The sequence below is a fragment of the Camelus dromedarius genome, chromosome 9 (genome assembly GCF_036321535.1).
Source record: "Camelus dromedarius isolate mCamDro1 chromosome 9, mCamDro1.pat, whole genome shotgun sequence".
In the NCBI taxonomy this organism is placed as follows: domain Eukaryota; kingdom Metazoa; phylum Chordata; class Mammalia; order Artiodactyla; family Camelidae; genus Camelus; species Camelus dromedarius.
Window position 1 is genome coordinate 69,978,495 of NC_087444.1, and position 20,630 is coordinate 69,999,124.

General features: G+C 54.8%; 2 protein-coding genes across 6 annotated transcripts in view; both read right to left on the reverse strand.

Moving 5' to 3' along the window:
• The window catches only part of MEGF8 (multiple EGF like domains 8), a 40,429-nt gene extending 29,863 nt beyond the window's left edge, over nucleotides 1-10,566 (reverse strand). For 3 of the 4 annotated variants that reach the window (XM_031456973.2, XM_064489356.1, XM_064489357.1), the window contains exons 1-8: nucleotides 9,618-10,566; nucleotides 4,243-4,406; nucleotides 3,784-3,990; nucleotides 2,763-2,943; nucleotides 2,593-2,681; nucleotides 1,598-2,013; nucleotides 1,014-1,159; nucleotides 758-880 (exon numbers count right to left, since the gene is read on the reverse strand). In XM_031456973.2, the coding sequence (XP_031312833.1) occupies nucleotides 758-880; nucleotides 1,014-1,159; nucleotides 1,598-2,013; nucleotides 2,593-2,681; nucleotides 2,763-2,943; nucleotides 3,784-3,990; nucleotides 4,243-4,406; nucleotides 9,618-9,804 (1,513 nt within the window). In that variant the 5' untranslated portion in view covers nucleotides 9,805-10,566. Of the gene's footprint in view, nucleotides 1-757; nucleotides 881-1,013; nucleotides 1,160-1,597; nucleotides 2,014-2,592; nucleotides 2,682-2,762; nucleotides 2,944-3,783; nucleotides 3,991-4,242; nucleotides 4,407-9,617 lie in introns of those variants that run through there. The other variant, XM_064489358.1, reaches the window with a different exon arrangement.
• Nucleotides 10,567-10,976: 410 nt separating this feature from the next.
• Nucleotides 10,977-19,370, reverse strand: TMEM145 (transmembrane protein 145). Of its 2 annotated transcripts, none has more exons than XM_031457024.2 (15): nucleotides 19,195-19,370; nucleotides 18,342-18,416; nucleotides 18,144-18,221; nucleotides 17,972-18,058; nucleotides 17,787-17,888; nucleotides 17,603-17,687; nucleotides 17,426-17,497; nucleotides 17,238-17,306; nucleotides 16,845-16,925; nucleotides 16,678-16,756; nucleotides 16,436-16,529; nucleotides 15,514-15,686; nucleotides 14,509-14,629; nucleotides 12,267-12,473; nucleotides 10,977-11,324 (listed from the first exon to the last, which is right to left on the reverse strand). In XM_031457024.2, the coding sequence occupies exons 1-15, from the start codon at nucleotides 19,312-19,314 to the stop codon at nucleotides 11,244-11,246; spliced, it is 1,524 nt and encodes a 507-aa protein (XP_031312884.2). In that variant the 5' UTR covers nucleotides 19,315-19,370; the 3' UTR covers nucleotides 10,977-11,243. The 2 variants fall into 2 exon arrangements, with proteins under 2 accessions (XP_031312884.2, XP_031312882.2); XM_031457022.2 differs by having other exon boundaries at nucleotides 10,977-11,795.
• Between the last annotated feature and the right edge of the window lie 1,260 nt (nucleotides 19,371-20,630).

The following is a 20,630-nucleotide window of genomic DNA, read 5'->3' on the forward strand; positions in this document are numbered from 1 at the left end:
TCCTGCCCACCCCTTAAATGTTGCTGTCCCTTCTTTTATGCTTGTCCTTTGTCCTTACTCTTCTGTTTAGCAGGGTGGGGAGAACAGAGGGGCCTCTGGGAAGCCCACAGCCCCCTGAAAGGATATGCCTAGTTTGCGCATACAAGTGTCTGAGAAGCTGGCCTGTGGCTTTCTTCCCACTTGCAAAGCAGTCTCTGATCTAATTATAGTTTGAAAGGTTTTTCCACACCCACTTCCCGGTAAGCCCTCCAGCCCTGTGCTATTAGAAGGACAAGGTACTGAGCCCTTCACTGGACTGTCTTTATTCTTCACCTCATTTTACTCAATTTAGTCTCACAACAGCCCAGTGGTTTCAGTGTTACTAGATTTTACAGAAGGGAAGCTGAGGCACAGAGAGATTAAATGTTGGTTTTTGTACAAATGGTTGTTCGGGAACAGCCATCCTGGTTCTGCAACTTGCCCACCATCTGACCTTGAAGAAGTCACTTCTTCGTAAGCAGTTTTCTGGGGCAGCTGATAATTGGCAAAACCTGGACTGGAACCTAGATTTGATGCTGCTGTAACTGTCTCCCATCTCCATGGCAACAGTGTCCTGGTCCTGTCTCCAGTGAAGGCGTGCCTCCTTGAGGCCAGCTCCAACAAGATGTCTGGCTCATCCTGGCAAGGACTGGGGTGGCTCCTGCCCAAAGCCCAGATTCACTGTAGGGGGAAGTGTGACCCTCAGGAGCCCCTCACAGAAACAGGGGGGCCAACTCACCCTCAGGGGTTCCTGGTGGGGCAAGTTCAGCCCCCGACACCCACTGATGGCAGCCGAGGTGGTAGAAGAAGATGCCATCTTCGTAGCACTTTTCCTCCTGGTAATGGGTGTGCACGTTGCCCCCTGGGAAAGGAGCAAAGGGGCACAGCCGGCAAGTCTGGGGGAGGTGAGGACATGCATGCAGGGAGCCTCATCTCAAGGTTGGCCTGGGCCCCTGGCAGGCAGGCAGGTAGGTGGAATCAGGGGGCCTCCTCACCATAGACCACCATGTAGTTGCCCAGGACACTGGCCGTGTGGAAGGCTCGCTCCCGTGGGCCCTGAAGCCCATCCCGGCCCTTCAGCGTCGTCCACATGCATCGATCCACGTGGAAGAGTTCAGTAGAGTTCACCCGCACAGAGAACCTGTCAGGGAGAGGTACGGGGGAGCTCAGGGGAGAAGGGCCTCTCTCCTTTCTCTGAGCTCTTAAGAGTCATGTGATCTACCAGGGTTGAGACTGGCTTTACTGGATTTATATCCCCTCAGAACCCTAAGCTCCCCACAGGCAGGACCCAGGTCTGACTCATTTCTGGGTTCCCAGCATAATCTAGCCAGGGCGAGACACTGAGCAGGGGCTGGTGAAATGGATGATGAGTGGGAGTGTGTGGGGAAACAAGTGACCAAGAGATTGAATGAAAGATTAGAGAATGAGTGAGTGGGTGAGTAAATGAGTGAAGGAAGGAAGGAGGGACTGAATGACTACAGGAGTCCATCAGTGGGCAAAGACCACCAAAGACTAAAGGCACAGGGTGTTGGACCAGGCCTGGCCCTGCAACGCAGGGATTGTGGGGCAGGTCACTCACCGGGCAGTGGAGGGCCGGTGTCCACCATGAACCAGCAGGGCACGAGACGGGGCGTGGAACACCATGGAATGGCCAGTGGCAGCAGGGGGCCGCCCACCTGCTGGAATCACCTGCTCCCAATAGCCTCCACTGGTGCTGTCAAGGCGGAAACGGAAGAGGCCGGAGGAGAAGAGGTCGTGCTGGGTGCGGCCACCAGACACATAGAGCCAGATGTCATCCACTAAGGCTGCCGCATGACCTGCCAGGCCCGGCGGCCCTGAGGAACTGGAGGCAGGTGGTGCCAGAAGCTCCCAGTGGCCACCGCCCAGTGGGCTAAAGGCCCAAACGTCGCTGGTGAGGGAGCCATCAGCCAACTCACCGCCCATCAGCACCAGGGAGCCGGCCCAGGCCACAGCCACATGGGAGTGACGGGCAGCCTGTGAAGAAGAGACCAGGAGACAGAGATGGAGAGGGGAACAGAGGGTGACACACAAAAAGGGAAAGGCAAAGAGAGATGCAGAGACAGAGAAAAATGGAGAGACAGAGATACAGAGAAGGATGGAGAGAAAGTTGAGACAGAGACAAAGACAGAGATACGCAAAGAGAGAAAAGAAGGGAGATGGGCCCAGAAAGACAAACACACGCGAATAAAAAGACAGATGTAACAGAGAAACACAATAAGAGAGGGAGGAGTCAGGGAGAAATGACAGAAACAGGTACAACCCAGACAGAAGGAGACATAGAGGCCAAGAGAGAGCAGAAGACCAAGAGTCAGAGACAAAAATGGAAAGACGGAGCAAGAAAGACAGGAGACACAGAAAGGTAAGATGCAGAAAGGGAGACAGAGGAAGAAAAAAGAAAATCAGAGATAGAAAAGCAGAAGTGGAAGAGGTTGGTGTTCCTGTATCAAGCTGCAGGGCTGGGGGTGCATGGGGTGGTGGGGTCGCTCCAGGGTGCCCTGGCTGGGTCTGACAGTGGACAGGCACCTCTGGGCAGGGCGGAGGTGGGGTCCATACCGGGGCAGGACTCAGGTCCCAGCGTTCCCAGGTATTGGCAGAGAAGTTATACAGGACGAGGTCACCCAGGGCGCTGTTGAGGTCCTGGCCTGTGGAGGGATGGGCAGTCTCAGGCCCTGGACACAGGCTGCCAGGCCTCCAGACCCCAGACTCCTGTCCTATCTGCTCACCTCCAAAAACAGCCAGCAGCCCCGGTGGGGACAGGAAGGCACCAGCTGCTCCAATACGGGCAGAGAAGGCGGGGTCCCCAGCACTCACGTTGTGCCACCAGCCAGCCCCCTGGTTCTCCCACAGGTGCAGGTCACAGGCACGTCCCAGGAAGCCAGGCTCACAGCGGCATGGTCCCAAGGGCTGGGGTAAGGACACACAAAGGCAGGGACAGAGAGAGAAAGAGACAGATGGGGAGGAGAGACACAGCCAGAGTGAGGCAGACAGGGCAGGAAGGGAGAAAGAGAGAGATATGCAAGAAAGAAGAGGATGGAAAAATAAAGACAGAGAGACAAAGAGAGAGACAGGCAAGAGACAGGCCAACAGACAGAGGAAAAGAGGGATACAGAGACACAACCAGAGGGAGTTAGAGAGGTGGAGAAGAGAAGACAGACCAACAGAAAAGGGGAAAGGAAGAAGAAAAAGACCCAGAGAGAAAAATGAGGACAGAAAGAAAGACAGTTTGGAGAAGAAAGACAGTGGTGATGTCAATGTCAGCCTGGGCTGGAGGAGCTCAGATCTGGGGAGGTCAAGGCAGGGAGGGATCAAGGCACCATCCAGTCCCAAAGCTGGATATGCATGGCCTGCGCCCAAGGTCCAGTGGTCAAAAGTCAGAAGTCATGACTGGGGGCCCAAGGCCAAACAGAGGGCTGGGTGGGAGGATGGAGTCGGGCTTGGCAGGAGGAAGGAAGGCGGGTTCACAGATGAGAGGTAGGTTACAGATGAGGATGGTAGTGGGCTCAGGCAGAGGAGGGGCCCCAGGTGATGGTGGGGTGGGGCTGGAGTAACAGGTTGGGGAGTGGTACCAGGAAGGAGAGGGAAGTACTGTGAGAGAGAACAGGGTCCCTGGCAGGGTCAGCATCCTGGGAGAGGGTGGGATGGCGAGGTTGTTTCAGGCAGGGGTAGAGTCAGATCTAGGAGATGGGAGTGGTGGGTGTAATCACAAAACAGGGCCCAAGGGGACAAAGCTGGGGACAGGCTCACCGAGGCGCAGGTGCCATGGCTGCCACAGTAGGCTGGGCACTCCTGCAGGCCGCAGTCAGGGCCCCCCCAGCCCGGCTCACAGACACACACCCCCGGGGACAGGCACTGCCCGTGGCCGCGGCAGCCCCCCGGGCACAGGGAGAAGCGGAATGAGGCGTTGAAGCCCAGCAGGTTGTAGTTGGCATCACTGAAGAGGTGCAGCAGCATCTGCAGGCACAAGGTGGGCAAGGCTCTGGGACTGGACTGAGAGGGGGGTCTGCTCCTGCCCCAACCCCACCCTGGGGATCCCCATCTCCTTTGTCTCTCTCCACCTTTCTTTGTCCCTTATCCTTCTGCCTGAGGCCAAGCCCCTCCCCCTTTTTGTTTCCCCCTATGTATCTGTCACCCTCCCCCAACGCCCTGTCCTGCACACTCCACTTGGACCCTCCAGCCACAGGCCCACAGCCTGGCTCCACCAACCTTGCCTGAGGAAGCCTCGATGGGCGGAGGGCGGGTGCTCCCACTCAGACTGGCAAGCAGGGGCCCTCGGGGGGAATCACCATCATACACAAACAGGTAGTCATATGTGCATTCAGTGTCCAGGAAAAGGAAGTCTAACAGGATCCGGTGCTGGGGGCTTGGGGCTGGGCAGTGAGGACAAAAGGGCCAGACTCAGATATGGACCCTCTCCCCACACCTCCATGCAGCCCACCCACAAACACCAAGCCCTCCTCCTCCTCAGGAGGCTGGGGGTCCAAAGATGAGTGAGACCTGGGCCTTGCCTTCAAGGGGCTCCCAGGCTCATTGCCTGGGGAGGTCAGCGCTGTAACAGGAAGGACAGGAGCTCAGAGAAGGAATTACAGTATCAGCCCTGGAAATGACTCCTGAGAGCTGGCTGAACACCCTCTACTATTCAGATGGGAAAACTGAAGTGCTGAGAGGAAGCCCATCCTAGTGGTCACACAGAACTGTTCCCTTTTATTCTTGAGCCTCAGACATGCCCAAGCCTGAGGGTCAGGATCCAGGCCTGAGCAGAGAGGCATACTCCCAGATGGAAACAGGCCCTGTTCCAGGTTCAAAAGAGCTGAGGGAAAGGTCTGTTTCTTCCCCCGGGGCAAAGGCTGAAACTTGGAGTGCCACAGCTCCTCTGCCCCAACACACAGTCTCATCTTCTGTTCACAGTAGTAGTGAAGGGCACAGCGAAGGGCACAGACTCTGGAGTCAGGCTGCCTAGGCTCAAATCTTGGCTCTGCCACTTCCTAGCTACTAGCTGTGTGATCTTGGGCAATCACCTAACCTCTCTGGATCTGTTTTGTCATCCGTAAAGTGGGGACATAATTACTGGATTCAAATTTCTTGGCCACTCCTCCCATCAAGAGATGAGGGCTGAATCCCTGCCCTTCGTATCTGGGAAGAGCCTCAGAGACTAGCTTGGCCAATACAAAGCAGCAAAAGTGATGTTCTGGGATTTCCAAGGCTACATCAGAGGAAGTCTTGCAGCTTTTACCTGGGCCTCATAGAATACTCCTTCTCAGAACACAGCTGTCATGCTATGAAAAGCCCAGGCCACACAGAGGGGCCATGAGTAGGTGTCCCAGCTGCCAGCCCCAGCTGAGCTTCGAGCTGACAGACAGCATCACCTGCCAGCCCTGTGAAGGAGCCTTCTTGGACACCTGGCCCAGGTGAGTGTTCAGATGACTGCAGTCCCTGATGACATCCGACTGTGACCACACGGGAGGCAATAATGCACATAAAGCACTTATGATGGGCCCACCACTTTCTAAGTGCCACTACTCCTAGCACTGCCACTATTTTTTTTTCAAGTTCTCCCTTTGCTTTTATTTCCACTTTTCTCTTTTTTATTCTATTTTCTTTTTATTGAAGCATAGTTGATTTACAATGTTGTGTTAGCTTCAGGCATACAGCAAAGTGATTCAGTTATACATATACATATAAATCTATTATTTTTCAGATTCTTTTCTGCTATAGGTTATTATAAGATAGTAAATACAGTTCCCTGTGCTATACAGTAGGCCCTTGTTGGTTACCTGTTTTATATATAGTAGTGTGTATATGTTAATCCCAGACTCCTAATTTATCCCCCCTCGACCCCCTGCACTGTCACTATTATTGCTCTTTGCCAGATCCTGGTTCCAGAAGGTTCTCTCATCCCACATCTCACACTAGGGGCTCAGGGAAGTCTTCTGAGCTATGGAAACTGGGAGATTTGGGTTCCAGCTCTGTTCCTGACCTGCTGGAGGTCCCTGGGCCAGCCCCTTTCTCCATGCTCCTCAGTACACCCACCTGCATACTAGAGATGCTCATCCTCTACACACAAGCTGTGTGATCTTGGGCCAGTTCCATGGGCTCTCTGATCCTCAGTTTCCTTGATGTAAAATGGGGATAATTCTCCTCACCCACTAAGGCTGGTGTGAAAATCCCAGATGGCAACTCTAACACGCCAGCACAGACCTTGTCCTCCCTCACCAGGACCACTGACCCAGCCTCCTTCCTGGTCTCCCGGCCTCCCACCTTGCCCTGATGTGAGTCCCTGAGGGATCTTCCCAGCTCAACCTCTGGCCCTGACCCTCCCCTGCTCAAAAGCCCTCCGTGGTTCCCTACCATCCCCAGGAGAAAGTCCAGCTCCCTAACCTGGTGTTTGGAGTCTCACCATGTCTCACGTCACCCTACATCTTACAGCTCTATCAGGAACTGAGCCTTTGCATCAGCTTCTCCCTCTGTCCAGAGCACATTCTCCCTTCCTGCCAGCAAACTTCCCCATCTCTTCCAGGAAGCCTGGCTGGATTAGGCGCCCCTTTAGGTTCTCACTTTCCAATATAACCTTCATTCCTCTGGTCCAGGACCAGCTGTGTCCAGATATGTCTCCCCTGCAGCTTAGGAGGCCCACAGGGCAGGGCCTGGGCCTGCTCATCTTGGCCCAATTCCTGACATTGCCCAGCACAGGGCCTGGCACTGAGCAAGGGCTAGGAAATACTGGATGAAGGAAGGAAGAAATGCACAAAAGACAGAATACTTAAGTTGGCAGCTCTCCCTCAGGCTCTGGCCAAAGGCCCTGAGAACATCACACATAGACCCTGAGCTGTGGTCTGGAGAATGCAGAAGAATAATTCACCCAGGCCAGGCAACCAGACCTCCCAGAATCTTACCAGCCTCAACCAAACTATAAAGCTGTTCCTAGAATCATAACAAGCATAACTTTGTCAAGTGCCTGCCAGAGGCCAGTTCACCATCTCCCTTCCCCAAGTTCCTCCCTAAGTGTAAATTCTCCTGTTTCCACCCAACATGGGCCTATCTCCCAGGCCATCCTGCCCCAAATGCTTCTGCTTTTCCAAAAGCATAATGCTTCTTTATTCATGAGGATATTATGAGGACTGGGTACCATGAAGTGTGAACACAGTACAAAAGTAAGTAAGTCAGTTGCTTATTTTTTAATAGATGGGGGAACATGTTGGTTCTTAAGAGGTGATGGGCATTGGGAAGGATAGGAGATCATGGGGGGATCCAGTGGTCTCCCAGAGTCCTTCTAATGCCAACATCCAGCCAACTGGTCCCTAAGTCTCACTGGTGAAACTTCACAAATCTCTCAGTGCTCTCCATGCCTCTCCACTGGCTCAGTTTCTGCCCAAGTTCAGAACTCATTCTCTCCCACAAGACTAGGACACCAAGTCTCCAGTCTACCCCCACCCAGCCTGAGAGTGATGCCCCACTCCTGCTCAAAATTCTCCTTTGGCTCCCCATCAGTCCCAAGAGAGGTGGGAGTGTATAGCTCAAGTGTTAGAGCACATGCTTAGCATACACAAGGCCCTGGGTTCAATCCCCATTACCTCCTCCAAAAATAAATAAGTAAACCTAATTACCTCCCGCCTAAAATAAATAAATAAAGTACAACATATTTGGGGGAAAATTTTTTTTTAATCCCAAAAGAAAAGACAAGCTGTTCAGCATGACATTCAAGGCCTTTCTTCCCTTGCTTCTGGAGCCCCCCTCACCTCCCAGCCAACAGTTCAGCCAGATCAGACAAGCCTCTAACATGCCTCCTGAAACACACCAGCCTCTCTTTTGCCTGCATAGAAGCTGTTCCCTTTTGTCACTCAGTAAACTCCTATGCATGTTTCAGAACCCTGCTCCAGTGGCTCCTCCTCTGTGACTCCCAGCAGTCTTCCCTCTCCCCAAGGCCTGTCTACCCAACCCCTGCATCTCCCTCTGTCTCAGCCCTGAGCACACAGGAGCTGAATGTCTGTGTCCAGCCATACCATCCCCAACCAGGCTGGAGCTCTTCAAGGTCAGAGAATGACTTATACCCACAATGCTTTTAAGTCCCATTCTCTTCTCACCCCCTAGACAAGAAGAGCCTCCAAGCTGGGGACATACACACTTATCCCCAAGAAACATGTTTTGTCCATACCCCACACAACCGCCATGGAGATCTTCTAGAACATAAGTCAGATTATGTCCTTCCCCCGTCAAAACCCTTCCATAGCTCCCCAGTGCCCCCAGATAAAGACCAAGCTCTGCAGCCTACAAAGGCCCTGCATGATCCAGGCCCTGTCATACCCGTGGCCTTTGCCCAGGACCTCCTCTGAGGGGCTCCCACCTCTCCCTGGAGGCCAGCTCCTACATCCACTGCCAAGGGAGGCCTTCCTGGACTTCTCCAGCCACTGCCTTTAGATTTATCTTCCACCTCCCTATTGCTCTTAGGACACAGTTCAAAAATCACAAGCTCCTACACCATCTGGTTCCTCCCAAACTCCAGCCTCTGGCTCATTGTTTGTCTTCTTGGATTCTGTGTTCTAGCATAAAGATTTCTAGTTCCTCAAAAGCTTCATATCTTCCTGCTTCCAGGCCTTTGCACAGGCTCTTCTCCTGCCTGAAACGCCCTTTTGTTTTCTCCTACACATGACTCTGGTCTCAGCTATAGTCCACGCTAAGTCAGATGTCATCTCGGGGCTCCTCACTCCCTGGGGGTGGGTTTGTTTCCCCCACTGGACTGGGAGCCCATAGCATAGAGATTTAGCCTTTGCACAGGCTGTTCCCTCTTTTTGGAATGCCTTTCTCCTCCTCCTGGCTGATTTCTATTGGTCCTTTAGGTATCAGCTCAGACATCTCCTCCTCCAGGAAGCCTTCTCTGCTCTCACCCACCCCACAGGTCAGGCACTTCCTCTGGGTTCCTCCAGGACCATGGGGTTCCTCCATCACAGTCCTGACCACTCTGGGATGCCACTGTCTATTACATGTTTGTCTCCCCCATTGGATTCCAAGCCCCAAGTCACGGGGATTGCTGGGGGCTGTGACAGTCTCTGCAATGTCCAAGTGGCAAAGACAGTGTCTGGTACATAAACGACTGAAAAAATGCTTTTATTGAAGTACTTTAAAAATAACAACATTAATAATCCTAAGACTATTTATTGAGCATTAACTATGGTAAATACCTGTTCTCATAATCCAACAGCCCCATGAGGTGAGTACTATTACTATTCCTACTTGCAGAGAAGGGAAGCCGCCTGCCCAAATTCACAAAGCTAGCAAGAAGTGGAACCCAAATTCAAAGCCAGGTGGTTGGGCTCAGAGCCTGAGTTTCTAACAATTACTCAGAATACCCCTCACTGATGCTCCTGGCTTGTAACTGTCCATCTGCGTCTGGGTGCAACTCCCCCACCAGACTTAAAAGCCTTCCAGGGCAGGGCCCAGGATGGCCGTGTTTTAGAGCAAAGGGCCTGGACTAGAAGAGGGCTCTAGGAATGTGGTGAGTGGATGAATGAGTGCACAAATGAACGAATTAGCGCATGAGTGGGTGTGTGACACGGGGCCCCACTCACCCTCAAGGCCCCACTCACCCTCGATGAGCCACTCGCAATTGCCATTGACGCTGTAGTTGCCCGCACCATCTGTCACGAAGCCTGGCGCCTCCCGCAGCACTTGCCGCTGTCCCTTGCAGTCCCCTGCCCAGGCCCCAGGGGACAGTGGCCCCAGCACGGCCAAAGACAGAGCCAGCGCCGCAGCTAGAGTCCGGCCCAGGACCATCGCTGCCTCCCCAACTGACCCTTACAGACAGTACGGGTCGTAAAGACCCAAACAGGACCCTCCACCCAGCTTGAAGCCCTGCAAAAGCGACCTCTATAGATGGGACATGGCCTTGTAGACAAGGGAGGTCCAAGAGTCACTGTCTCCGCGAAGGAAACTGCCGCTGTCGACAGGCTCTGGAAACCGAGGGGTTGACCCTACAGACCCATGGAAAATCCTGTAAATAGGGTCGTTATGGACGGGGCCAACCCCTAGGGGCCATGGGAGTCTCTTATAGACACAGGCCTCCATAGGCTGGCTGACCCCATAAATGATGTCCTGCAGTTACATTCGCGGGCGCTGCAGGCCGAAACGGACCTTACAGACCGCTGGGTCCCCAGGGGGAGAAGGGCTCCACAGTCCAGCGGGGGCCTACATAAAGGGTGCGGCAGGACCAGGCCTGGCCGAGATGGTCCGGGATACCCCTCCAGCCAGGCGCGGAGAGCGAGCGAGCGCCCGGGACGGAGCTAGTCTTCAGGGGCTCAGGCCTGTACCCCATAGACGAACTCCCGTGCTCACCCACCCGCGCCTCCCTTCGGAGCCGGATGAGCCCGATCAGAGAGACGACGGGACGCTCAGGCCAGAGCGGCCAGGAGAAGACCCGCTGGGAGGGAGAGGGGGCGGGGGCCGAGCGGCCGCCGTGGGACGGAGAATGGAGAGGAGGCGAGAAGTCACGGAGACGCAGCTCAGAGCGGCCCTGGGAGGACTGCGGAGCATCCAACCCCACCCGTCCACAGAAGGAGACTTCCGGAAACTTCCCCGCCCGTTTGTTCCTAGACGCGTGCGCAGCAGTGACCTCCATGGCCGGAGAAGTGAGAATTACACATGCGCACTGCTAAAATCGTAACTCGAATTCCCAGGGCAGGTGGCTGAGCTAAGCATCTGCCATTGGAGGGCGCTTCACCTCTGACGGGGAAGAGAGGGTAAAAATAAAGAAGCCATACAGTAAGAGGACTCTGCTAGATGATGATTCATATCTACAATGCTCCCAGATTCTGGGTCAGCAAAAGGTCAGGTTATACAAGCCCTTCTCAAAATACCATTTCACAGATGGGCTCACTGAGGTCCCGAGTCTGGAACGGTTCTTGCTCAATCCCGTCTCTGAGCACTATCAAGATGTAAAAGAGGCCATCTTATAGATTAAAAACTCGACGAATCCTCTTTATTTTGGCAAGAAGGGGAAAAAGTCTTTCTGCCAGGGACCTGAGGGAGGGCCTCCGGGATGGAGATAGGGTGGACAGTGTACGGGTACGAGATCACAGAGATCCAAGGGAAGTTTTCAGAATCGAGACTAGCTTCACAATATCCGTCCTGGGAGCAGTGGCTTGGAGTCGCGGAGTCCTGGAGAGTCATGGGCAGGATCCCGGCGATCGTCCCTGGTGTTCCGGGGTCCGGCGGGGTCAGAAGTCTCGGAGGGGGCCAGGGGGCCGGAGGTCACGGAACAGCGGGAGCCCAGAATCCGGTGCCGCTCGGGGCAGGGGCTGAGGGAGGGGACGGGGAGAGCGGCTCCCGCGGGACCGTTTGGCACAAGAGTCGGGGTAAGGGAAGGGAGGGGGACATTACGCACCCCTACCTGGGCGCGCGGGGTGGGGAGATTTGGGAAGGCCTGGGATGGCAGAGCCCTGAGGCCGTGATAGAGCGGGGATCCGGAGCCCGGCCGGGGCCCGGCGCGCGGCCCATGGGGCAGGGGCGGGCAGGGGTGCTCAGACCGGGGGTGCGGTGCCCCCGGCCGTGTGCATGCTGAAGTATTCGGTGAAGCCGGTGTGCGCCGCCGCTGTCTGGGGCACGAGCGGCTGGTAGGGCGGCGTCGGGCCATCCCAGCTCGGGTCGGCCGCCTTGGGGAACCGAGAGGGAGGGGGCGGGGAGGCCGCGCCCGGCTCGGCCATGGTCACCACGCGGCCCCTCGGGGCCACCGCCGCCGCCACCGCTGTCTCCTCCACCTGCTTCCCGGCCTGGGAGGGGGGTCAGGGTCAGAGGCCGTCCGGGACCGACGGGGGGCAGATGCGGCCCCGAAGGCCCGTCCCCCTTCCCCTGGATGATCCCCCCTCCCGAGGTGTGGGCGCAGGTGTCAGTCAGGGGCGCCTGGGCAGTGGGGCCAGGTACTCAAGGGGCGGCGTCGGGGTGCGCCGGGCAAACTCCGGCGGCTGCCGGGGAGGGGGAGGAGAACCGCGGAAGGCCGGCGGCGGGGGCACCAAGCGGGGCGTCTGCGGGGGCGTGCGCAACAGCGCCAGGACCCAGTCAGGCAAGGTGGGCGCGGGTGCTGGGGGACAGTCGCGGCGCGGCGTTGGGACGCGCGGGGTGCGAAAGGCAGGGGGTGGGCTCAGGTGCCTGGGCGTGGAGGGCGGTGGAGGGGCCGGGAGCGGGGTCAGGTACTCCAGGGGCGGCGCCAGCAGCTCCTCGGGCGCCGGGGGCGCGGGGCTTACGGAGGAGGCGGGCGGGGGGATGGAGAAGAGCTCCGTGAAGTTGGGCACCGAGTCGCTGATGAACGTCACGTTCCCATAGACGTGCTGCGGGAAGGCCTTGTCTGAGGATTGGCCCCCTCCCGGGCCAGGGACTCCGGCAGAAGCGATCTGAGACGTGCGCACATGGTACGGGAAGTTCTTGTTGGCCGCTGAAGGGCGTGTCATGATCTGGGGCGAAGGGCAGGCGCGGGTTGCAGGACTGTCCAGGGATCAGACTGCCTCCATAAACATGGGGACCTAAGGATTCCCCTTTACTTGACATCCCCGATGCTTCCCTGAAACCCTTCAACTGAATTAGGCCCCTCCTCTGGGCTCGCACAGTGCCCAGGGCTCTAACCTTTTCCATCCATCACAAATCTTATTACTCTGCCGATGCTTCCTCCATCAGAGCCCTGATCATCGAGTTATCACTGACTGGTTAAGCTGTCCAGAATGATAGCTACTAGCTATATGTGGCTATTTAAATTTAGATTAATCAAAATTAAACTAAAACTTTTCTTTCTCAGTCACACTAGCTGCATTTAAGTGCTCCATAGCCACATGTGGTAGTAGCTATTGTATGGGACAGCACAGATTGCAGAATATTTTCATAAACACAGAAAGTTCAATTGGACAGCAAGTGACCGACTCTAGAATGTTAGCTCCATGAGGGCAGGCACTTGACTGTTCTGTTTCCTGCTGAATCCCCAATACCTTCTAGAATAGTACCTGGCACACATAAGCTCTCAATAAATGTTGCTTGAATGTAGAGATGTCTTCCAATTAGCCTGACAGGTCATGAAGGCAGGGACTGGGTGTGACCTTAGCACTACACATGGAAGCCCAGCACAGCCCCTCTAAGATTGTTGCTGAATACGTGAACAAGCAGCCAGAACCAAAGAGCAATGGAATGCCAGAGCTGGAGCTGTGCTGAGCGTTTTTTAGGAAGGAAACTGGCTGAAGGTGAAATTTAGCAGAAAGGGCACTGTGTTTGGTGGTGTGAGCCGGCACCCTATCTCCCAGCCCCACAGCTCATTAAGTATGGGATCTGGGGCACATTGATTATACTCCCTGAGCCTCACTGCAGAAAAGGGGTTGCAGTGCATACTTGGAAAGATGAAGAGAGGGTGGAAATGAAAACTCCTGGTGCAGAGCCTAGCACGTGGTGAGTTCTCAGCATTTCTTCTCTCTCTGTCTCTTTCTGACTTCCTGCAGAGTCTCAAGAGGAACTGTCCCAGGAAGGTGAGTCTGTACCTAAGTCAGGTTCTAGGGTAGAAGATGGGGGACCTGGCCCCCTCCCTCAGTGGCTGAGTATATTCCCTACAAAGAACACATGGTGGACGCCTCAAGTCAGGAGCCTATTTCCTTATCTGGCTGCCTCTCATGCCAGATCTTATGGTCTGCTGGAGAAGGACTGGGTTCAAAGTTCCCGCCCGCCTCCCCAAACCACCAAAGGCCATAGAGCTCTGGCAGGTCACCTCCCCTCTCTGGGCTTTAGTTTATGCTCTCTGTATAGTGTGTTCAGAAACTTATCCATCTTGTCCTGGAGTTGCTCTGCCAATTAAACAAGAGGGCAGAAATAAATGCATGTGGGTGTTCCCCAGCATGAAACAGAGGCTGGTTTGGGACAGGTACCCACTGGATGGTTGATGGATGGATAGATGAATGAATAAATGAATATAAGAACTGTCACACAAAAGGCTGATAGGATGTAAACCAGGGCAAAGAAGAGGTTTGGTGCCAGTAACCCCTGCTGCCATTCAGATCTAGGTTACCTGGAGCCCCAGCCTGACCCATCCCAGCTGCTTCTTCCTGTGATGGAGTGGCAGAGATGGGGCAGAGATGGGAGGATGTGGAGGGGAGAGGAGTAGAGACCAGGGAGCCTAGGGAAGGCAGTGGGGATACAGAAGGGAAAAGTAAGAGTCTGGGGACACTGGGTCAGGAGTGGGAATGGGGAGAAAGGCAAAGAGGCTGGGGTTGGGGCAAGAGGCCAGGACACAAAAGTGAGAGAGAGGAATAGAAGAGGGTGGACTCTGGGGGATACAGTGGAATAGCCTGCAGGAACACAGCAGGCTCTCAATAAGAGTCTGTTGAACGACTACAGGGATGAAGTGAAGGCAATGGCTCAAGAGCTCAGAACAGAAGGTTCAGGCAACTTGGGTGGGGAGCCTCATGTATCCTCCACCCATTGGTTTTTCACCCCAACCTGGATGCCCAGCCTCACCAGGAACACTCCATGGGCATACAAATGGATCCCCAGCTGGATGCCATTGACAATCTTCTCCCGGGCCCACTTGGGGATCCCGAAGTTGGCGATCAGGGCCATGACCGGAACTGCAAAGAACCTGAAGGGGAGGTATTGGGTCGGTAGAGATACTGTCCCTGCCTTCCACCCCACCCCACCACGGCCCCAACTCCCCTGCTAGGCACACACACAAGCCCCAAGCGAGTCCCAAACTGGAGGAAAGCCAGTGTGAGCTTCAGAAGCCAGAGGTTTAAAGGAGACAGGAATCCCACTGGCCTGGGAAAATCAGGGTGAGGCCAGGAGAAGGTTGAATTTAACTCAGTCCTACCCCACCCCAAATCCTGGCACCTAATAGGAAATCAACAGATGTTTGATGAATGAATTAAAATATGATAATAACAATTAAGGACTTAACAGCATGCTAGACCTGTTACTAAGCACTTCACATATATACATACATCTAACTCTCACAGTGACTCTACGAAGCAGGTACAACTTCCATCCCCATTACACAGTTGAGGAAACTGAGGCAGAGAAAATTTAATTGTCTTGTGTAAGGTCACACAGTTTACAAGCTTTAGAACTGGGATCCAACCCAGGCAATCTAGCTTAGAATCTGCCTGCTTTACTGCTTTATTATGTTGAATGAAAAAAATTTTACAACTAGCTTTTATTGGACATTTACTATGTGCCAGACTTAAAGCCCTCATCTGTTGCCCTATGCATGCTCAAGATAACCCTTTGCAATAGATACTCTTGACAACCTTTCTTCATGGATAAGCAACCTGAGGCACTCGTTTTTTCATTTTGGGAAAGTAATTTTTTTCAGGTCACAAAGTGAGTAAGTGGCAGCAGTAAGTGACTCTGGTGACAGCTGCCTGCCTTGGAAGCCCATCTGCCTCACTGAGGAGGGTCTGAGTTGGAGACAGCCATTTCTGGGGAGCCGGGGAAGGCAGGGACAGGTTGGGGCCCAGCACATCTCACCAGAGGGTGTAGGCAGCAAAGAAAGGCACGTAAAAGGGCTGCTTCTCCGGGAAGTGGCGCAAGGAGACAAGTACGGCGTAGCTGAACCACACGTAGGCCGCCACCTGCAGCCCGATGAGCCCGTAGCCCGCTGGTGATTCATACGTGTACAGTACCTGACCCGGGTCAAAAAACTGGACCCAAGGGAGAGGGTTTGTCATAACTCTGGCCTCAGGCCCTCCACACAGGAACCCCAGACCCCACCCCCAGATACCCAGGGGGCAGAGGTACTTGGTCATGACAAAGCAGCAAGAGAATGAGAGATGGAGATGAAAACATACAGAGGTAAAGAGAGAGAAGGCAAAAGAGAGAAACAGAATATATCTGCTACCGTGGGTCCAACATGGGGCTAAACACCACCACATGTAAGCTTTTCCATTTGCATCAACTTGATGAAGTAGGTCTTATTATCACCCCCCCTTCACAGATGGGGAAACTGAGGCTCAGGGGGAAGCCTTTTGGCCAAAGAGAGCATGATATAAAGCCTTAGAGGTGTTCCCTGGGGTAGGTAAGACCCTCGCAATTTTACAGAAGAGGAAACGGGCCCAGAGAGGGGTGCCATCAGCCAAGGTCAGCCAGCTGGAAAGTGGGAGAGCCCAAGGAGAACCCAGGTCTGGGTGACTCCTGATCTTAGTCGTGACATTCAGCATAAACGTGACAGACAGTGAGAGACAGAGGGAGGAGGAAGAAAGCTACCCAGAGATGGTGAAGAGGGGAGGAATGCACTTAGAGAGACAGATGGGAAGGCAGAACATCACAGAGCAGGAGAGAGAGCGCCAGGCTGAGCCAGATGTGGGGAAGGCTAGCATACTGGTGGAGGAGACCACCCTCTGAGGGGTGGGGAGGCTGGGGCAGAGCCTGAGCAGTGACAGGTGGGACTCACCTCAGCCTCGTAGATTAGCAGCACCACATGGGTAAGGGTGTACAGGGTCATGTAGACAGACAACTTCACTGAGCCTGAGTGGCTGATGCGGCCCCTGGCAGCAGGCCATGAGGGGAGATAGCAGGGGTGGGGGCTGTCAGAGAGGAGGGGGCGGCCACCCCCTCAACCCATCTCTCTGCCCTGCTCACTAGCCCAGCCCCCCTCCCCACCCGCTGTGCTCCCTCCCACCCTAGCCTGGGCACCGTGTCACCGTGAATCCCTTTCCCAGAAGGATGAGCATCAGCAGGAAGATGAGGAAGCTGGAGGAGAAGAGCAGCTTGGCTGGTGGAAGGGAGGAGAAGGCAGCTCAGACCCAGGGCTCGGCTTGGAGAGGAGCCCGAGCACCCTCCTGGGCCCACTTCATTCTCACCCAAGATCTTCAGACTCTCGTTGCCAATGCCATCAGTGGCATACTGGCCCCAGTATATGCAGAAAAACAGGAGGCTCAGGACTGAGGGGAGGATGAGTAGAGAGAGAAAAGGACAGAAACCGGCTTTAGGGCATCACTGTTCCCTAACACTGTGAGCCCTTTCTTCATCCCCATCAGGATTCTAGACCATTTACTCCCACTGACCTCCTAGGAGATTGGAGTCCAGTCCCCCAGACCTCTCCTCCCTTAGACCCAGGAATCCAGACCCCTGGCCCCTCCCCTCCAGGACTCAGAAGTCCGGGTTCCCAGCCCCTCCTCTCTTAGGCCCAGGTATTTTGAGCCGTAAGTCTCTCCTTTCACAGAACTCAAAAGTGGGGATATGCTAAACCTCACCCTCCACTCCTGCTGCAGCCATGAACATTTTATAAGTTGTGTGGAGCAGCTGACGACCTTTCAGCAAATCTAGAAGGAGGGTAGGGGAAAGCTGTTCACAGACAGGAAGGGAGAGTTGCTCATTTCCTCCAACCTTGTTCCCTCCCCCCCCTTTCAACCTCCCCACCCCCACCATGTGCTAGACTCACATCCAAAGTAACAGGAGAGGAAGAAGATGAGGATGAAAATGAGGAAGAAAGTCACATCTGTCTCCAGGATCCCTGCCAGTTTGATGGAAGGAGGTCACTGTTCAGTCAGACTGGGTGTCCCTCAACAGGCTCCCAGCGCTGGGCTCCCACAAAGATCCTGGGTCCAAATATGCTCACCAAACTCATCAGCAGAGAAATGCCGTGTCCAGAAGGACTTGCCATTTGTGAGGATCATCTCATACTCCAGCTGTAGCCCATCTCCCTGTGGGGAGTGTGGAGGCCTAAGGGGGGCCCTGGACAGGGAGGGGGTCAGCAGGAAGGCAAGGAGGAGAAGGCCAAGGTGGCCAGCCCAGTCCCTTACCCCACACTTGCTGAGCGCGATGTACCACCACCTTTCACGCACTGAGCGGAAGCTGCGGCCACTAGAGCAGCTCAGGTAGTGGGTTCCCTCCTCTGACACCACCTGGGGAGGAGTGAGAAGGCTGAAGTCTGCCTGTGCCTCCCTCTGGCCCTTGACCTGCCCACTCCCCCAGGCTGGGCTCATACCTGACAGCCTGACCAGGCATACTGGGTGGTGAGGTTGATGACCTGGTTGTTCTCCGGCCTGATCACTGACTCTTTGGCTAGGCAGTCCTGAGGGAGGAGGCAGGGACATGGTCACTCCTTAGCCAGCCTCAACCTTATCCCCCCTCCCCTACACCCTCCTCACAGTCTTCACCTTGTCCCCAGCCTTGTACACAGCTGGCCACTGGGATGGGTCGTCAAAGTAGAGGAGGATGTTCTGACAGCACTTGGCCTGCAGACCCAGAGATTTTGGGGTTTGAAGGAGTGTGGGGACCTGGGGTAGCCCTTACCTTAGGAGGCCAAGGGAGTATCCAGCTTCATTCAGCATGGCAAATGGTTAGGGAAGGCTCACCTCAGGGTATCGGAATCGGAAGTCCAGTCGGCCGTAATCAGAGAGGAAGCAAAATCTCGTCAGGAACACCCAGTCCTGGAAAAGAGGCCCACTCAGACCGTCATTCTGAGTCCTTTGAGAACTCTCCTCAGCTCCATAATCACCAACTTTTTTTCCCTACTCTGGAGTACCTGGTTTCCCAAAAAGCATAAGGAGACAAAGTCACCTCCCAAATTCTTCTGTGATCCCTTCCCTTTGTGTTCCAGGATTCCTGCTTCAGATGCCCCCTACCCACCCCCCCACGCCGCACCAAGTTTCTTCCTCTCCCTTCAAACACTTCTCCCATTTCCCGGGTACCTGAGAAAGACCCTGGAGGGTCAGATCCCCATCCTGGACACCTTTTGTCCCAGCCACCATCCCACCGGCATCCCCCCGGTTATCCACACATGCCCCCACGATGGTCCCAGAGACCATCCAGTGCTGGGGAATATACCAAAAGGCCCTCTCCTAGTCCTGAGCAGGAGTGTGAACTCGAGGCCCTCTGCGGAGTGAAAAGTGCTGTCCTTTCAGCACCACCTCGGCGTCCCCCACCCCCACCCCAACTCCAACTCTCCCAGCCCGGCCTCCCCACCCGTCTCCTGGCTCAGGTCTGACCTCAATGTCCCTCCTACAATCCCCGAGTCTCCTCTCGACCCCACAGCCCCCCTCAGCCTCAACCCAGACCCAATCCCTCACAGTCCCTGGCGCCACCGCCCTGCGGCACTCAGGGACCATCCGAAAGGGGCGGCAGTGGGCGGGGCGGCACCTCCCCCTTCTCCTCCCTCGCGTCCCCCCGGGGCCCGGCGGGTGGCAGGGGAGGGCCCGGCGCGCTCACCTCCTTGGAGCTGAGGTTGCCCCGCACATACTTGGCCCGGGCGCGGGGGGGCAGTGGCAGCAGCAGGAGTAGCAGCGGCGGCAGCAAGCGGCGCAAAGCGGGTGCCCGCGGGGGCTCCATTCCACCCGCTGGGGCTCGGGCCCCGGCCCGGGCTCCGCTCCGGCTCCCGCTCCGGCCCGGTGACGGCGGCGAGAGCGCGCGGGCTGGCTGGCGCGCGCCCCCGATTAAAGGGACCGCTGGAAGCCGTGTTCCCTGCCCCCTCCTCCGAGATAACCCAATCTGGCCCCTTCCCAATCCCCACCGTAGGAGGGAACGCCTCTTTTTCATTCTCTCCACCCATCCACAGCTCCAGTCCTCCCCTCTCGAAGTCTCCTTGATACCTCCGGCTCTTCATGCCCTAAAATGAACTCACATTTCCCCAAGAGGAGCTTCCTCCTCCAGACTGCCATATCAGGATGGCCCATAACCCCCAGACCCCAGTTCTGCCCTGACTGTCCCCCAACTTAGTCCCCAAACTGCTCTTTGATTGATCATCCCCACCCCCAATGACAGCCATCACCAGCTGTGTCCACCCCAGATCCCATGCACTCTGAATTGCCTACAGAGACACAGAGGCACAGAGTGGGCAAACCATTTATTCTGGGTCACACAACTCCGAGATTGCAGACAGCTCTCAGCCACAACCACTACACCCTGCTGCCTGACCCTGTCCTGTCACTGCTTACCAGAGTGTGAAATCAGTTGCTGTGAGGCAGAGGAGGCAGTATTATGAGAAACCCACAAGCAGACTCTGAAGTCAATTGCTTGGGTTCAAATCCCAGCATTGCCACTTCCTCCCCATAAGACCTCAGCCAAGTCACAGAGGTGTGACCTCTCAGTCCAGCCCTCTATACCCTGGTACTGACCTTATGGTTTCCCAGTGGGCAATGGGAGCCCTGAAAAACCTTTAAAGAGTACAGTCCAATCCTCTCACCTTCATTTTCCTCATCAGATTCCAACACATTTTTAGCTTCATCTCTCTCCCTCTACTGCAGAAAAATTTGCTGCTCTTCAAAAATATCATTTTCAAGGCATGGAAACAACCTAAGTGTCCATCATCAGATGAATGGATAAAGAAGACATGGTGTGTGTATATGTGTGTGTGTATATATATATATATACACACACACATATATACATATACACACACACACACATATACATGCATATACAATGGAATACTACTCAACTATTAAAAAAACCGAAATTTTGTTATTTGGGGCAACATGGATAGACTTGGAGGGTATTATGCTAAGCGAAATAAATCAGAGAACGATAAATACTGTATGATATCACTTATATGTGGAATCTGAAAAATACAACAAACTAGTGAATGTAACAAAAAGAGAAGCAGACTCACAGATATAGAGAACAAACGAGTGGTTACCAGTGGGGGG

What these genes read in the sequence shown, in the direction of transcription:
- TMEM145 (XM_031457022.2), bottom strand. Translation starts at nt 19,314, where the DNA reads ATGGAGCCCCCGCGGGCACCCGCTTTGCGCCGCTTGCTGCCGCCGCTG. An exon ending in ATGCCTGGTCAGGCTGTCAG is followed by an intron (nt 17,889 to 17,971) that starts GTATGAGCCCAG and finishes ACTCCTCCCCAG; the next exon opens with GTGGTGTCAGAGGAGGGAAC. An exon ending in TCGCGCTCAGCAAGTGTGGG is followed by an intron (nt 17,688 to 17,786) that starts GTAAGGGACTGG and finishes CACTCCCCACAG; the next exon opens with GGAGATGGGCTACAGCTGGA.